The 16518-nt window shown below is 32.1% G+C and overlaps 1 protein-coding gene across 1 annotated transcript; it reads right to left on the bottom strand.

Moving 5' to 3' along the window:
• Window positions 1-6: 6 nt before the first annotated feature.
• LOC139097364 (ras-related and estrogen-regulated growth inhibitor-like protein) lies at window positions 7-15150 on the bottom strand. The gene is made up of 5 exons (XM_070649172.1): window positions 14650-15150; window positions 5995-6114; window positions 3661-3974; window positions 2206-2374; window positions 7-2134 (listed from the first exon to the last, which is right to left on the bottom strand). Exons 2-5 carry the CDS (start codon window positions 6068-6070, stop codon window positions 1995-1997), a joined length of 699 nt encoding a protein of 232 aa, XP_070505273.1. The 5' UTR covers window positions 6071-6114; window positions 14650-15150; the 3' UTR covers window positions 7-1994.
• Between the last annotated feature and the right edge of the window lie 1368 nt (window positions 15151-16518).

The raw sequence follows: 16518 nt of genomic DNA, 5'->3' as shown, positions 1-16518 counted from the left end.
CATCGTGCATTTCAAAAGAATTTAAATTAAAATGTCCTCCAAAAGTGAGGAAGTGAGCATAAATCATAGGAGCATAGTCCACATTAACATATATGTAAATCATAAAATATCATTAGACTATAGCAAAACGGCGTCCGATTAAATTCCATCATCAAGAATGTGAGAAAATTTAAGACTTTTTTTTCATGTTTTTTGTGGTTATTTATTTATTGTCACGCGTCGCGGCGCCACAAATTTAAATTGTAATATCTCGCAGTGAGAGTACTCCAACATTAACATCAAAAAAATTTTATTTTCTTCTTTACAATGGCGTCGAAATTAATAGGGGAATCAACACGATATGAGTAAGGTGGGCATGATCAGTGAATATTTTATGGCGATTCAGCCTGTATATTTTTGTTTATATTATAATTCATGCTTGACAATTTCATATAGAAAGTGATCATCTTAATGTCGCAATAACTACGTCGCCTCATCGTTTCCTAATATGCAATCTCATCTGACATTTCAATTTTTGGAGACATGCTGATGATTTGAATGAGGAAAAACTAGTCACGTCTGCATCTGATTAATGTGAAAAATACCTTGAATGATCATTAAGTCTGTGATCTATTTCATAATATACTCGTGTATATATATGTCTATATAGTGTGTAAGTGAGGAACGTCAAGGAAACATCATCACAAAAAATATCGTAAACAAAATTTTTTTGACTTGGACGTGATTCATTTGGGGTATCTAGTTTAGATATTTCATTTTGAACTTATTCGGGAAATGAAATCTATTTGTCATTGGAATTCCTTTCGTACTATTTTAACTGAATTGATGTTTTTTGAATATTGCCATTTGTTTGTCTGTAAATTGATTATTTTCATTTGCTTCCGATTTCAAGGAGAAATGAGTATATTGAATCCAGATATGTTTTTTGAACAACTTTCAATGATTCCGAAACATGAGGAAGTAGTTCTTGAACTCAATTTTCTCACAAAATTTTTTGATGTGGAATTAATGTTTTTATGATTCTGTTTTTATTTTGAAATGCAAGGTTTTGAAGTCATAATTAGGGATTTTTTTATCGTTATGTCTGACGAGAGTTAACAAATTTAATTTTCAAACCCGAGCGACACTGATGAAGAAGACTCTGGAATGGAGCTTTTGGGGCTCTACTAAACCCATATTGACGCCATACAGATACGGCTTCTATTTGGTCTCTACTAAAGAGATTTAACAGAGTGTTAAGAACTCCGTGTCAGAACCTTCTTCATTTGTGTCGCTCGTGAAAAATTAATAAGAACAAAATTTCATTTTTATAGTTTAAAAATTAGCCAAATTAGTTCGGTCACATTCTAACCCGATTGGCACATATTGAAATGTTGCTACCACGTCGCAGCCACTAAGTGACACATTTTGAAATGTTGCCACCACGTAACAGCCACTAAGTTTTAATTTTGTAATGATGCTACGACGTCGCAGCCACTAAGTGAAAAACTTAGAAATGTTGTCACCACGTCGCAGCCACTTGGTTCTTAGTATATTACCATCTCGTCAATATTTCAACATGTGTCAATCGGGTTATATCCGAAAACAAAAATCTTTCCTTTTACTCAAAATCGATTAAATTTCAATCATCAAGATCCAGAAATATTTCGCATGGACTCAAAAGGAAAATCCATTGATTAAAAATTAAAAAAAAAAAAATTGCATTTCTTACATGACTAAAACAGTGCGAAATCTACTTAAGTTAATTAATGAATAATTATCTAAAACGATATTATTCATATGCTCAATTAAATCTTGCTATCAAATTCATTTTTTCGACTCAAATTTTATAAAAATTTCATGCAAAAAATTTAGTTTTCGTCTAATTGTTGCTGACTATCCTTATGATACTTACAAACTAGCATAATAGCTTCATAATAAATGGGGCATAATACAATTATGTTTAACTAGATTTAATTTGCATTATCAGAACATTCATTTACACATGCACTCGGTCATAGTGAAGCTGCTGTTGTAAATGCCTGACGACGCTTTAAAAGTCGATTCTTATTTTGCAATTCACCTTTATTGCACACTTGAACGGTTCCTTGATTTACTAAAGGCTGTCTTGTACCATTATTTCCAATTAGCGTTCCTAATTATTTAAAAGAAAGAATGTATATTAGTCATTATGCTCATTAGAGATTCAAGCTGCGAAAGCCTTACCTATCATTTTGCTAACTGAGAATTTACGAGGTTTAACAGGCCGCGCTCTAGATTCTATCAGTAATTTTTCAAAAACTTTATAGAGATTTGGTGAATTTTCTGCAACTGAAACTTCACAGAAACCGACACCATGTGAGGCTGCTAGTGATGCACCTTCTGTTTCTGGGATCTGGAAATAAATAAAAGCAATAAATATATTAAGTAAATATTTTTAATAGATTTAAATCTGCAGGATGAATCATGTCGGTTCAATATTCTTGCTATGTCCTTCAGTATAATTCAATAACCCAGGAGCACCTGACGCAACCACGCATATGCATTACATATGTAAAGGGGTAATTCATTAATGACGTCCATGAAAATTGAACTTTTCAGCCTCTATTCAATGTAATTTCCAATGAACAGCATTCAATCCCATCAATTTAAAGTCATACAGCATTTATAAACGAACCCCAAAGAGAATCATCATTACAGCAATGCGTGACAATCGGATGATTTCATTTATTTGCCACCTTTGAATCAATTTACTGTACATTATGTCAATCATAGTTAATATATGAGTACAACGCATATACAACAGTTTAACGGACGTTCATGACAGTCAAGTGATGTCCAAATTGGCAAAATTTAGTCTACGCGTGAAATTTATTGAGAACAAAAATCGTAGTTTTTAGCACAAATGAACTGATTTCAATAGGGACATTGAGGTTCATTGTCCTAACAATCGAAATGATTTGCCACTAAAAACGCAATAAATTTTTAATGAGGCAGGCATAAAGAGCAAATTTTCGTCAGCAAGGAAGTACAAAAGTACAATTATTGGAAGCATGTCGATGGCATTTAATTAAATATTTTTTGCGTCTTTCTCATCCGACATGGATATTAATTGATGATATTTTATGACTTGTTAGAATGCATCCGTAAACTGATCGTTTGGAATTTTTCACAAATTGCAGAATAATTTCCACATGCACGGCTCAGTACTTGTAATACAGTGGTGGTCAACCTTTTGTTTTTCATGGCACACAATTTAAGCCTTGCACATGACATACGGCTCATGGCATTTTCAACAAATTGTGACATGGCACGTGTGTACCGCGACTCACAGGTTGTCCACAACTATTGTAATCTCTTTCTTGCCTTGATTTTAAAAAGTACATTAAAAACTTTTCAATTTTTTTTTATATTAAACGAATGGAAAATTTTTTAAACATCATCAAGCACATATCATGCATCTCATTAGCGGCATCACTGCATTATACATGCATATTGCCTTATGGGAAATTTCCACTTCAATATATTAAAAAACTTTACCAGTCAATTATTAAGTGGAATGATCGAGACGTAAAGTCGGGATTTATTTAAAATGCTGAATATTGTTGACATGATTTATACTCTTCCTAGCTACATCCTTTGTTCATCTTTCAACATGGACATTCATGTATGTAAACTTACCTCTCTTAAGTGATCCAAGTCTGCTTTATTTGCAACGAGATATGCGGCTGGTCCATTCTGTAATTGACGAAGCTCGCCAAGTGAACGTGTTGCATATTCAAAACTCAGTCTATCGACGATACTGTAAACAATAACACAAGCGTCTGCCCATTGGATTTGCTCGATTGGAAAGCCATCGTCATCATCAACAGACACATCAATTATTTCAACATCTAATAGACCACTTTCGAGTGTCACAGTTTGCTTATAAAGTAAATCAGTATTTGAACGGTACTCGCCAATGTAGCGCCGAGTTAGATATCGTACGGTCAATGCTGCAATTAAAATTTGAAAATGAAAATAGAGAAAATTTAATTAATTTGCACTTTTTGAGATAAATCTTTCATGAGAATAAGGTAGACATTATTGTGTAAAGTAAAAAGGATAGTTGGCATTTGTTTCTATTTAATTTGGCAATGATGCATGCTATTTTGAATAGACAATGAAAACTTTTACTGAACATTATGCGAAGTGCAAATGATTATTTGTTATTCATTCCTTCCCTAGACTGATATATAACTGACAATGCCAAAGTTCAGACAACTTCTTACTTTTCATAATTTTCCTTCAATTTTTTCTGTTGGCAATGAATCAATTTTATTGCTATTTTGCACAATGGAAGTGCTGTTTCGATTCCATCTTTCATCATCCTTAATGTTTCAGATATTTTACAAAAGGAATATCAATTTATATCCTAATTTATTAGCTACATTAATGTCATTGTTAAGCAAGCTTTGCATTATTTTCACTTGTTTCCTCACTTAACTCATTTTCCTCTCCTATTCCTCTTGAAAATTACAGAAAATAATAATAATAAAAATGAATTTTTACAAGCCAAGCAACCTTCACCTAAATGAGCATAAGCTAGTCTGTAAAATGTGTTTTTTGTTGTTGCTCATTTTACTCATCGTACTACACTTCATTCATGTACAGTGATGAAAAATCTATCAAATTAATTTGATTTTAATTTGTTGGCAAATAGCAGACAATATGAAAAATGAATTTTCAGTCTATTGTGTCTATTTGTGCCCGAGTGACACATATGAAGGAGGCTCTACCATAGCTGCCATCTGGAAGCTACATGAAGGTGCCTTTCAATTTGATGTGAATGAAGGAAGTTTAATAAAGACTTGAAAGGTCCTTGGAAGAGCCTCCTTCGTGTGTGTCGCTCGGGACATCATAGATAGTCTCGCTAACAAGGCAAAGTTGTGCTCCAATAATTTTTTATAATTTAATAATGGAAGGCGAAAGGAGAGATAAAATTGAAGAAAGTTTAAAGCATGAAAAAGGTCATGCTGTCTTATAATATCCTATCTGAAAAATGAGCATGTCCTCAATTTATTATCATTTATTTTGATATAAAAATTAGGTCGCGCACGGAACAATAAAACCTCAATTAATTATTAAAAATGTGCGAAATGCTTCTTTTAGGAATATCTAAATAGCACTCGACGGACATGACAATCTCTCTTAAAATCAAATTAATTTCACCTTTCTTACTTCCGATGAGCAATTTGTATAAGCCAACGGCTACAAAAATTATGGAAATTCTAACCTAAATTCCATAAAATAAAGCATTCAAAGGAATTCCTCATTTTATTCGTTTAAATGATTAAATATACATGATTGTACTTGGAATCCTTTTCAATATAGACACGAGAACTGGTCAAAAGCAGTGCTGGACAACCTTTTATTTATTTCTAACGGTACATCTTAGTGTCAACTTTAACTGAACACTTGCCAAACACGCACATACTGTTCAAGACATATTAAAATTCTTGGCAGCACTCAGGTTGCCCACAACTGGCCAAAAGTAGGTTGACAGAGAAAAATGTGTTTGTAGTTCAGTTTTTGTATGACAAATTCATTTTAAGGTAAATAGAATTCCTGTAATAATCTGTGTCTATTGCTATTTGTAACTAATAATAATCATGAAGGATACAGCACTTTAATGTTACTGGAATCAGATAAAAACGATATAAATCATTTCAAACGCCCATGACAATCATTAAAAATGATGAAAGTGGAAATAAAAGTTTGTGAAACTGGGTCATTCAATGTATGTTATAAGAGATGACTTTTTTGGTATGTCAGATATAAAAATTGCTTTAGGAACAGTCCAAAAATATATATTTTATATTGTGTTATTAAGGATGACGAAGAAGAATAAAAAAAAGCTCAAAAAAGTAGGTTATGTTTTGTTAATTTGAGGTTAGATTAAAGGATATAAAGGATATAACTTTTTTTTCAATGTTAAACAATCTCGGTCGAACATTTTTTTATGAAGGTGCTTACCTGATTTTCCAACATTCATTTGTCCGAGTACAGCTATGCGTACTTTAGGTACGTTGCTTTTCTCTTCTGTTTTCATCTTTATGTCTGTTTTGTATTTCACAGTACAGTGAAAAATGCAATCTGAAATGAAAATAAAATAGTAGAGAGTTGAGTCATTATTATCAAGCACTAGACAACAAAAAAGCTGAAGCAATAAAAATGAATGAGCTGTGTTTGTAGAATGATAATATCAATCATATTGCTATTTTTAATGAATTAACATAATAGCACCGACGCAACTATAATGGAACACATAAAATCGAGCACGTGTAGGCAAAAAAATGAATTAACTTCGACTATAGATGGATGAAGGATAATGAACATCTTGAACGATATGTTTTATGATGATGTGGATATTGACTAATAAATTCCGTAAGCTACTGACATTTATCATCTCGTACATTCTCGTTCAGCAAAGGTTAATAAAATTGATAATTTCATTTCCGCTTTTTGGTTCTAGAACTCGGTATTTCCTCTAAAGCAGTGGTGGACAAGCTTTTATTTTTCATGGCCACCCTTGATGGTTGGTTTCAATCGAAACTGCACACGGCATCCAGTTCTTAGTATTTCCAACAAATATTTGGTGGCACCCAAGTTGTCCACCACTGCTCTATGTAAATGACTATGACTATCGACGTAACTAAGGAATTAATCTGCACTCAATGCATCCCTTGCGTAGGACATAATTTAAAAGCATTTAAAGTCGCATATAAGCTGACATTGAAGATTGTTGTTTTTATCTTAATTGATCACAAAAAAGCCATAGGAAATGAGGGAGGATACCAGGAGATATAGCCAGAGTAGAATTGTTCATCTAAAACTATTTATATCGCATTTGATGCTCAAACGATTAAAGAAATTGACGCAAGCTGTGACTCGCGAATATTCGAAATAAATTCATTATGACAGTTTTTGAGCGCGATGTGATGCTTAACGGAATTTTCATCCAATTAAAGTTGAATAATAAATACAGTGGAATCAAAAAAGTGAAAGAATCTTTAATGTGATGAAAAATGGGGAAAATATTGATTTTTCATGGAAATTTTTATATCATAACAATTATGGAAAAATAATAATAATATTTAAATGTTTACTTTTCCCATCCCTTCATTCCTCATCATCTTATTTCGCATTAATGAATTAAAGCGAATAAGAAAATGCTTCGGGGAATCCATTGACTAACAAACAAACAAATCGTTTGTACGGAGAATTACAGAGGCTAGGCAGATAAGTGCATTTTTAATAAAAAGCAGTGGTGCACAACCTTTGGTTTTTCATGGCACACTTTGATTGTAAACCTCATCACGGCATACTGTTCATGATGTTTCTTCATGTGTTGCGACACACATGTTGTGTGTCACATCACACAGGTTGTGCACCCCTGATACAAACATTTCTCTTATCAAATCATTCAATTTTCCTGTGCACTCATTAGCGGAACTCAAGATAAAAGTGGGAATTTTTAAGAAATCAAACAAATTTATTCAATAAATTTCGCAGTCCGTTCCGGTCTTTTTGGGAATTGTGAACTTTAAACTTTATACTTAATCTGAATGAGGAACCTTTTTTGAAGAAAATTTTAATGAGATTCAAACATATTTTTTGTGTCTTCTTGTTGTTCAAGCCAATAGGAATTTTCAACCTTGCCAATGGCATTACGAGTTCATAAGCGAACAGCGATGAAAAATTGAAACATCTGTTGCTAATCAAGAAATGTTGTATGGCCAAAAAAAAAAATAAGAAGCTTTTCAGATTTTCTCTCTTTTTTTCCATCTGATCGGCAATAATATTGTAAACTTTTTTTTTGTGGGTATTTATTTAATTCCTCTATTGATGGCTTTGTTGATGGATTTGCCATTTTGAGATTATGTGATGAAATGTATCGATGATGGTTATTTATAGCTCATATTTTGTGAAAAATTGTAATCCATTCAATTAACTTGTTTGCGGATTGAAAAATCTGATTAATTGTTATATAAATTGTAGATTTTTTAATTTGTTAGCTGCAGGGGTAATTGGAATGGGGGTGGTGAATTGATATCGATGGGGTGGTGAATTCCAGGTTAGGGATGGTGAATTGATTGGTTGGTGTGGTCAATTGAAGGAGTGGTTTGGTCAATTGGAGGTGACGTGTGGTCAATTGGAGGTGACTTTGAAAGTGGTGAAATGGCAAGAAGGGGTGGTGAATTGGAGGTGAAGGGTGGTGAATTCAATTTTTTTTTTCGTATGAATGATGAATTGAGTTATAAGTAACAATTCTAGAAAGGATGTGATTGTCAATATAAAAGTGAAAAAGATGACCTAATAGCAGTTTGAAACTCATAAATCCTTCAATCATTCACATTTTCTATGCCAAATTAATGCACCGGAAATTTTATCTCAATTTTCTTATTTTCTTACGTTTTCTTCTTATTTCCCCACTCATCATTTCTCACTCGTCCACGTGTTTGTTTTTCTTTCATGAAATAGAAAAGTAGGAATGAAGAGTGAAACAGTGCCTCTTAGATACCGCTGTGTGAAGATTGATTTGTACTTGCATTCATTTGCCATGGCAATGTTGGACATTACTCAGCAAGATTTCTTAGAAAATACGAAAATTATTCGCTCATGTGTCCTTATTCCTAGTCTGTAACCTTTTATTCTTGTGCATGCCATTGATATACATGGGCTGAAGCATGCTTAACATAAGAATCTAATAATATGTCAGTAATTGAACCGATTTACTAGTTTATTCTGATGACTTTGTATCTAAGTGCTTGAGCATCTTAAGAGCATCACTCAATTAATATCAATATATGTATGATGAAGATTGAGAGATGAGTATGAGATTGAATGAAAAAAATGTCATCAGGCGCCAGAAGATTTTAAAAGTTGTGAATGAAAATAAAAATCAAAATCTTCATATTATTCCTTCTATATTTGTAGGAATGAAAATGAACAAAAATCAGGCACGAGAGCGTGAAAAGCGAACATTTTTATCATCGTAAATTAATGCTGTGAATAGCACCTCTAAGCGTCACATTTATAAACAACACGTCCAAATTAATATTGCAAGAATAAAATTATGATTATTTTGGTTTTCCTTTATTGCGGAAGCTTATATTGCACGTCAGGTATTTCTCCTATTTCTTCATCATCATTACAATTCGTCATAGACTCTTTATTACGTAGAAATTCTGCCCATAAATCAAAAATAAACTTCTGATTCATCGATTTTGAGTGGAAAGGAATTGATAAAATGCCAGATGTTCATAATGACGTAATAACTCATTCTATTCAATATGCTTATTGTATCCTAATCAGGAATTTCATCAAAAATTGTTCACGTACATACACAGAAATCAACCCAAGCTGATCTTTCTTTTTTTTTTATAGAAACTTTCTTCTTCTCAATTGCATTGCATAATGAAGATTAAGGCCATTCGTTTTGTACACGATTCAAATCAATTCTATGAGACAATAGCGAATGGAAACCTAATTATGTGCGACATTTCTCTTCTTAAACATTAAACTTTAGTTGCCAGTCAACTTGATTCCCTTTATATAGGGCAGTTGTGGACAAACTATGGTTTTCGAGGCACAACTTGGTAGTAAGCATTGATAGACACTGCAAACGACAGTTGATTCTTGTCATTTAGTGTGTCGCGACACAAAGGTTGCCCACCACTGCCTTAGGGAAATGACTCTTTTCAATAATGAAAATAAAGCAACAAGAAAGACATAAATCGTGTGATGAAAGGTTTCAATGTTTGAACAAATATTTTATACTTGTAACTACTTAGGTTTTTTTAGACGAAATCAAGACGATACATTTAATGTCTCATTCACGATGAGCTGCAGTCGTTAAAAGAAAAACAAACATAATGAAAATTGGTGCTGGTTACAAATTCGACAGCGAAGACGACGACGAATGAACATTTTTAAAATTCTTGTGCATTTATTTTTAGTTTTTCATCGTTTAAGTCAGCAGTGAAAAGAAAGAAAAAAATTTCTTTTCATTTTGCGGGGTGACTTATCTTTTTCTTTCATTCTGTTGTGAAGTATTTTCACTGCCTTTTTGCTATTTATTCATGTCTTCTTGTATATATTTATTTTGAAAAAAATTCCAGCTTATATACCATTAAGTAAGAAGAAGACTTAGGCGTAGGAAATGACATTTTATTATTATTGTTCCTTGTTTTTTAGGTCAATGCGATAAGGTGAATTATTCATATTTTATTGGTGATTTTTCGGTCAAGTTTTATGAGTTTCATGACTTTTCTGCTTTTCAGAACCTTAATATTATGAATAAAAAGCATTTAATGGCTGTTGTTGCTAACTTCTTTGAAATTACTTTATTGATTGCTTCTTGTCTCTTAGGGAATGTTTGGAGGTTATGTCTCGCTTAGAATAGCTTTTTCAGACTTCCTTCCTCCTATTGCAGTGTTATTCATGGCACACTATGACATTTAAGTTTTGACACACTGCCCTTTCATAACCAATGTAAATTTAAACATAGTTGCATGCCCCTCCTTCCCTTCTCATAAGTGTCACGTAGTTCCAAACCTTCCCCAATTCAAATTAGAAATGAATTTGATAGACGAAAAGAAGTTCAAGTCAGCTCAAAAATTATAAGGAAATGAGAGAAACTTTCAAAGTAAACGATGACGTGGTTTTTGAGGCATTTTCCTGATCTTTTTAAATATTTACAGATCTCGTGAGTCAAGCTCGCGTTGCAAAGCTGATTTCGCACCAAATTTGCATACTTGACTTTCACTATGACTTGATAATTGTCCTTTGTGTTCAAGTAAAAACAGTCTCTTTAATTGGCACTGAAAGATGTGAAAAGATAAATAAGATCTTCAGCTTGGCAACTTAAACTATATTTTTTTGGTCGAGAAAATATTGAGAAATAAATTTTGAAGGAATTCGCCAAGCAACAAACAGTCAATTTTTCCTTGCAATATTCATTTTACAGCTTAATTCAAAAAGCGAGACTCTCCCATAAATGAAATTAATCTGCTTAATGTGTATTTTTTTGATGTCGTAAATTTTATTGATCTTATTTTTTTTCCTCTTCTATTTCGAAGCATTTAAGAGGTATCTCTCGTCTTTTTTAGGTTACCCAATTTATATGGCATACCATAGGGTATATGTAAGGGAAGAAATGCGATCAGAAATTGAGAAGATTTCATTAAAAAAATTGGGGAATTCAAAAACATTTGTAAAGTTATTTGTTGCTGCAATTCACGATAGACGATGCCAAGATGTGGAAACTCCCAAAGCACTTCTTAACATGATCTCTTTGCTTATCCCACCTAGATCAATGTAGTTAAATGTCTCCGTAGAGTATACTGTAAGGTGTTTAGCTCAAATTTCGGATGGTATCGTAGGTCATCGGTTCGAATCCCAACATATCCAAATTTGGATTTTCAGAAGTTTAGTTACTTCCAACTGCTTAGGAGATCAAAACTAAATTGAAGCAGAAACTTGAAGTGCAGGAAAAATTGGAAAAATAGGAATTATCAATTGGAAATATTGATAGAACTAACCTAAAAGTATTTATCTTAAAGGAGTTTCCCATGCTTCTCGCCACGATGCACAATAATTTATGCATGCCACATTGAAATGTGGATATATAAATAGCAAATAGATTAAAAGAATTCATTCCCGAAAAGAAGAAGAATCGAAACAAAAAAAAACGACTAATTAAGCACGGATTGTGTAAAGTCATTGAGAAATTTTCTTCTTATCTCTCTCTCAATTCCCTCCGATAGACATATTGCATTAGCATGCTGCTTGAGTATAAACACAACACACGCATTTGGATAAATTGATCTATTGGCATGCGAGATACTCCTAAGAGGAAATTAAGTTAAGATTGTTTGAGGAAGCTGTTAATTATCACTTTTGCAGTGATTAAAGAAGAAGTAGCCAAAAAAATAATCTGCACAGATGAAAAATTTTCATTTTCATCATCACCTGTGAAGGTCTTTTGCCTATTTGTTTTGATAACGAGAACAGAATATGGGTAAAGAGGATTTCATGTTAAGGTAATACTCGTCTATGTTTATGTTAATCGATATCTTGACTTGTTCTAATTTTCTTAAACTAAATAATGAGTCAACATTCCAATCGTCTGTGTGCAGCACACTAAATAGTTTTAAGAGGCACGTCCCCACAATATAAATTTGACGACTAAAGTGTTTGTTGATGGATTTTCTTGTTAGCTAATGTTCTCGACACAGATTCACATGTCGCGACAATATGAAAACATTATTTGTCTTTTTTGGAGTCGCGTGTGTTCCTTTAACTGGGTTAATTGTATTGAACTTTTTTGTTAAATGCAAATTTTTCGACATTTAGTACCTCCCATTTAAAGACATCTGGCAAATAAAATTTTTTTATTTCTTCATCACTTGGGAATTTTTCTTATTTTTCTCGATTTTTCTTTTGTTTTCCTCAAACAGTACAATTTGTGCGGAAAGAAGAAAATAAAAGTTTTGCACGATTTCCAATGAATCATTTACGCACATATGTATAACTGAAAGTTGATGCCTTGACATTTATCAATCTTTAATAGGAGGATGAGTATCACATACATATTATCTATCAAATTCATGATATATATGGTACACCCACATGCATCAAGTCAGTGAACGATAAGCAATGTTAAGACTTTGTTTTGTTTATGCTTTCATCAAATAAAAGGATTATTTTCCTTCTCTATTAGCGAATCTTCAACTCTTTGTTCTCAATCAACTTATTGATGAGTTTATTTACCCCAAATATTGCACATCGATTACTAACTTTTTGGATTATTAACTGCTTAAACTTTTATCTATTATGTATTATTGGTTTTGAAAGTTTCTTGAGATTATCTGTGATTATGGGAAGATTTGATGTTATGAATCCAAGCTGGATGTCGATATATTGAACATTTTTCGAATAAACAATGAGAAAACCATGTGTGAAGTGCGTTGTCTGGCATTAATGTTAGGGTTTATCAAGGAATTTATTCAATTTTCCCTATCAAACCTACACGAACAATACAAAGTAGGCGAAGAAAATCATTTTTAAACCCCAAGTGTCTTGCAAATTCCAGGAAGGAACACGACGTAGGAATGATTGAGAATTCAGTCCATGGCCAGCATGACTCTGACCCCAGACCACCATGACTCTTGCCTCAGGCAGGATTCTAACCTCAAATCAGAGAAAAGTCGATCTGAAGCTGGATTTTCAGCTATTTCTACCCCATGTGGCTGACTTGGCTACAACTAGTGTTCGAAGAAAATTCGAATTTTTTCTTAATATTTTCAAATTTATGCTCATTTTAAAGGAAAATCGAGAAAATTTAAATATTCATGAATTTTCGCTTAAAAAAATAAATGAACCATCCTAAAACAATGTTTTCTAATTGCTCATTAAATATGATAAATAATTTATCATCGGTTCCGATTTATTTTTGGATTGAGTAATCAATTAATATTGTAATTTGATAAACGTGAGTTAAAAGTTTGTAATTGGCACTGATTGATTTTATAGCCTGCAGTATTTATTACCTCTAAATACTGTAAAATGTACAGGAATTTGGATCTATTTAAGTAGAATTTTGAAATGTTCTAGAAGTTCTATTTCAAATGTTTCTAAAACATAAAATTTATGCTGGAAAGCTCTAGGTCACTTTTTATGATGTGAAATCCTTAAAATGCATGATTTGAAACAGAAACTATGACTCAACAGAATCCATACAAGCCAAATGTTAGAGCTCTTCTATGTAGGCGTATGAACTTTTCCACACGATTGGAATTGTTTAAAACAGTAAAAATTCCTGTAGGTTTATACATAAAATTTAATAGACCAATTGGTCAAATGGATATGAGCTAGTTAATTAATCAGGGAGAAGTTTTAAACACACTGAGGAATAATTCTTTGCTTCCTCGACTTGATGGATTTCCGATTTGATTACTCAGACTGAGGTAATTTTCTTTTTTTGGAGATGCTTAAATGTGCTGTGAATTCCCAAACAATTTTTTTCTTGTCTATGGAGTATTCAGCAAGTATTTTAAGTGTAAATATTTTGTAAATCTTCTCTCGTTTGAACATTTTTTTGTGCTTTAAATAAATTGCTTAACCATTCACAATTGATCTTTTAAGACTTTTCTTTTTCTCATTTCCTTTAAATATTTAAACTGACAGATTTTGACAAATTTCTGAACTCATCGTCATTTGTCAGATTTTGTGATTCATTCATTCAAACTTTAGGACTATTTTAGAGAGATCGAAATCAAATTTAATTTTCATCACAGTTGGCTGAGAAATGTATTTTGAAATTTGTATGAAATTTTATACTTCATAAGTGATAGCAGAAATTTTTTTGAGGAATTTCACCAAATTCATAATTTTCACAAATCATAGTTGGCTAAAAATCGAAATTTGTACTTAACAAGAAAACAGAAAAAATTCCAAGCAAATTTCAAAAGTGGAAAACTGTGTTTACTGAGTGTAAACTCGGAATTTAATCAATTTTCAGCAAACCAAAGTCGACTTCGATCTCAAATAAATTAGAATTTAATGCACAGCTTTATTTATGTCTGGTATTAACCTCGAAGATGTCAATAAAAAATTCATACTCACTTGTTTATTTAAAATTATGGAAATTCCAGATCTGGGTATGATTTTATTAAGCCAGAGGATATGATTACTTTTTTTTCCAAATGTAAATATTTTTCTTCACAACTTTTTAACAATTTGTGTCTATTCGAAAAAAATTGCACTTGATTAAGTCTTTCATTGAGTTTTGCGTTTTTTGATATATTTTCTAAGTTATCTTTCTTTATCTCCGTCTTTATTACTTTTGAATGTTTAACTTGATATTATAAAATTCTCTAATGATTATTGTAAACATTTGAGCCGGTCGTCTTCCTACACTTTTATAAAATTTTTCACACCAAAATATTCTATTGAGATGAAGTTTAAAAACACTGCTGATTTTTTCTTTTAATTTTCATCTGGTTTTTCACTTCAAAATTTCGAAAATATTTTCCTTTTTTTCACTTTTTTCTCCAATTTTTTTTTTTCTTTTCTAATTTTTTCTTTTCTCTTTTTTCTTTTCTTTTAAGAGCTTGTGAACAGTTAGAGGAGCATGAAGTAACTGACAATTTTCTCGATCGTATCGTTTGTTATAAACCAAAAATACAAAATATTCCCTCTAAATTCTCTCATTTTCCTTTCGTAAATTCTCTCATTCAACAGATGATTATTCGCATGTTTTGTAGTGCGCATGCGAGCAATTTGTCGCATGTTTATTCGCATATGTCTGTTGTTATTCAATAACTGTAACGTACAGGAAATTCCAGATCTTTATTGCTTCTTGTTATTCATCATATGACTTTTATGAATTTTCTTTAAAATTGATTGATGTAGGTTTAATAACTCTTCGTTAGCATTCATGATGGGAGGTTGTATACGTTAGCGTATGTTGATCGTGGGTCATGGACTCGGGTATTGCATCAGAAGGGGCAATTATTGAATTGTTTACTAGAAGCTGCCGCGAACAGCCAATTTTGACAAATTGCATTTTTTTGTCATAAAAGTGGATCTTGATCAGCCATTAGGTACTGTCAAGGCCACGACTACGTATAAGTGCACTATGAAACAGATTAGGCTATTCGAGAGCGTATCTAAGTTTCAATAATGTCCATAGTGTCTAAATTTAAAATAACCTTTAAAACCTTCTAAAAATACATCAAAATTCAATTTGCAGCATGAACGGATTGATCCCCAGAATCACACCACTCCTTAATCCCCATAACACTTAGCTCTCACATATTTACAGCATTCCTCTGTTACTTGTAAACAAATTCAACTATTATGAATGAAGAAAATCCGAAGTCTTGTTATTGTTGTTGAAATCATGACTATTGAATCGGAAAGAAGGAATTGCCCGTTAGTAAAAACAAGCTTACTTCTTCTACAGATTATTCCACGTGAAGATTTTTTCTTAATAAGTAGTTATACTCAAAACAGTTGCATATTTTAAACAGTTCTCAGTTCTTGAGTAAACTATTGTTTTGCTGAAAGATATTTTTCCAATTATTATTGTAATTATGATCAGAAAACTTCCTCACCTAGTGACTGAACTGAAGATGATGATGAATATAGTAAAGAATTTACTCTTTGATTGTATGTGTAAGTTTATTTTTATTGCTTTGCGAATTCCAGACATATTATCATGATCATTATTCACATTTCTTTCGAAATTCGCACCGCTTTTCTTATTTCGTTTTGAAGGAAAAGACAGTAAATCAGAATCTATTTCAAAACAATTATTATGCATTGTGTAGTCTACTGAATATACAATAGGTAATTTAAAATAGGTATGACTTTCAATATATGAATAATTGTAAAATTATAGTCTTTAAATTCTATTGTCAATTCCCACTCCCTAGCTAAATACATCTCTTCCTTATTTACTTCGCTAGAACAATTCCCACTCCCTAGCTA

The sequence above is a fragment of the Chironomus tepperi genome, unplaced genomic scaffold (assembly GCF_022539635.2).
Source record: "Chironomus tepperi strain 1889 unplaced genomic scaffold, CSIRO-AGI_Ctep_v1 contig_421, whole genome shotgun sequence".
Taxonomy (NCBI): Eukaryota; Metazoa; Arthropoda; class Insecta; order Diptera; family Chironomidae; genus Chironomus; species Chironomus tepperi.
Note: the sequence above shows the minus strand (reverse complement) of the source record. Positions and strands in the feature narration are given on the sequence as shown.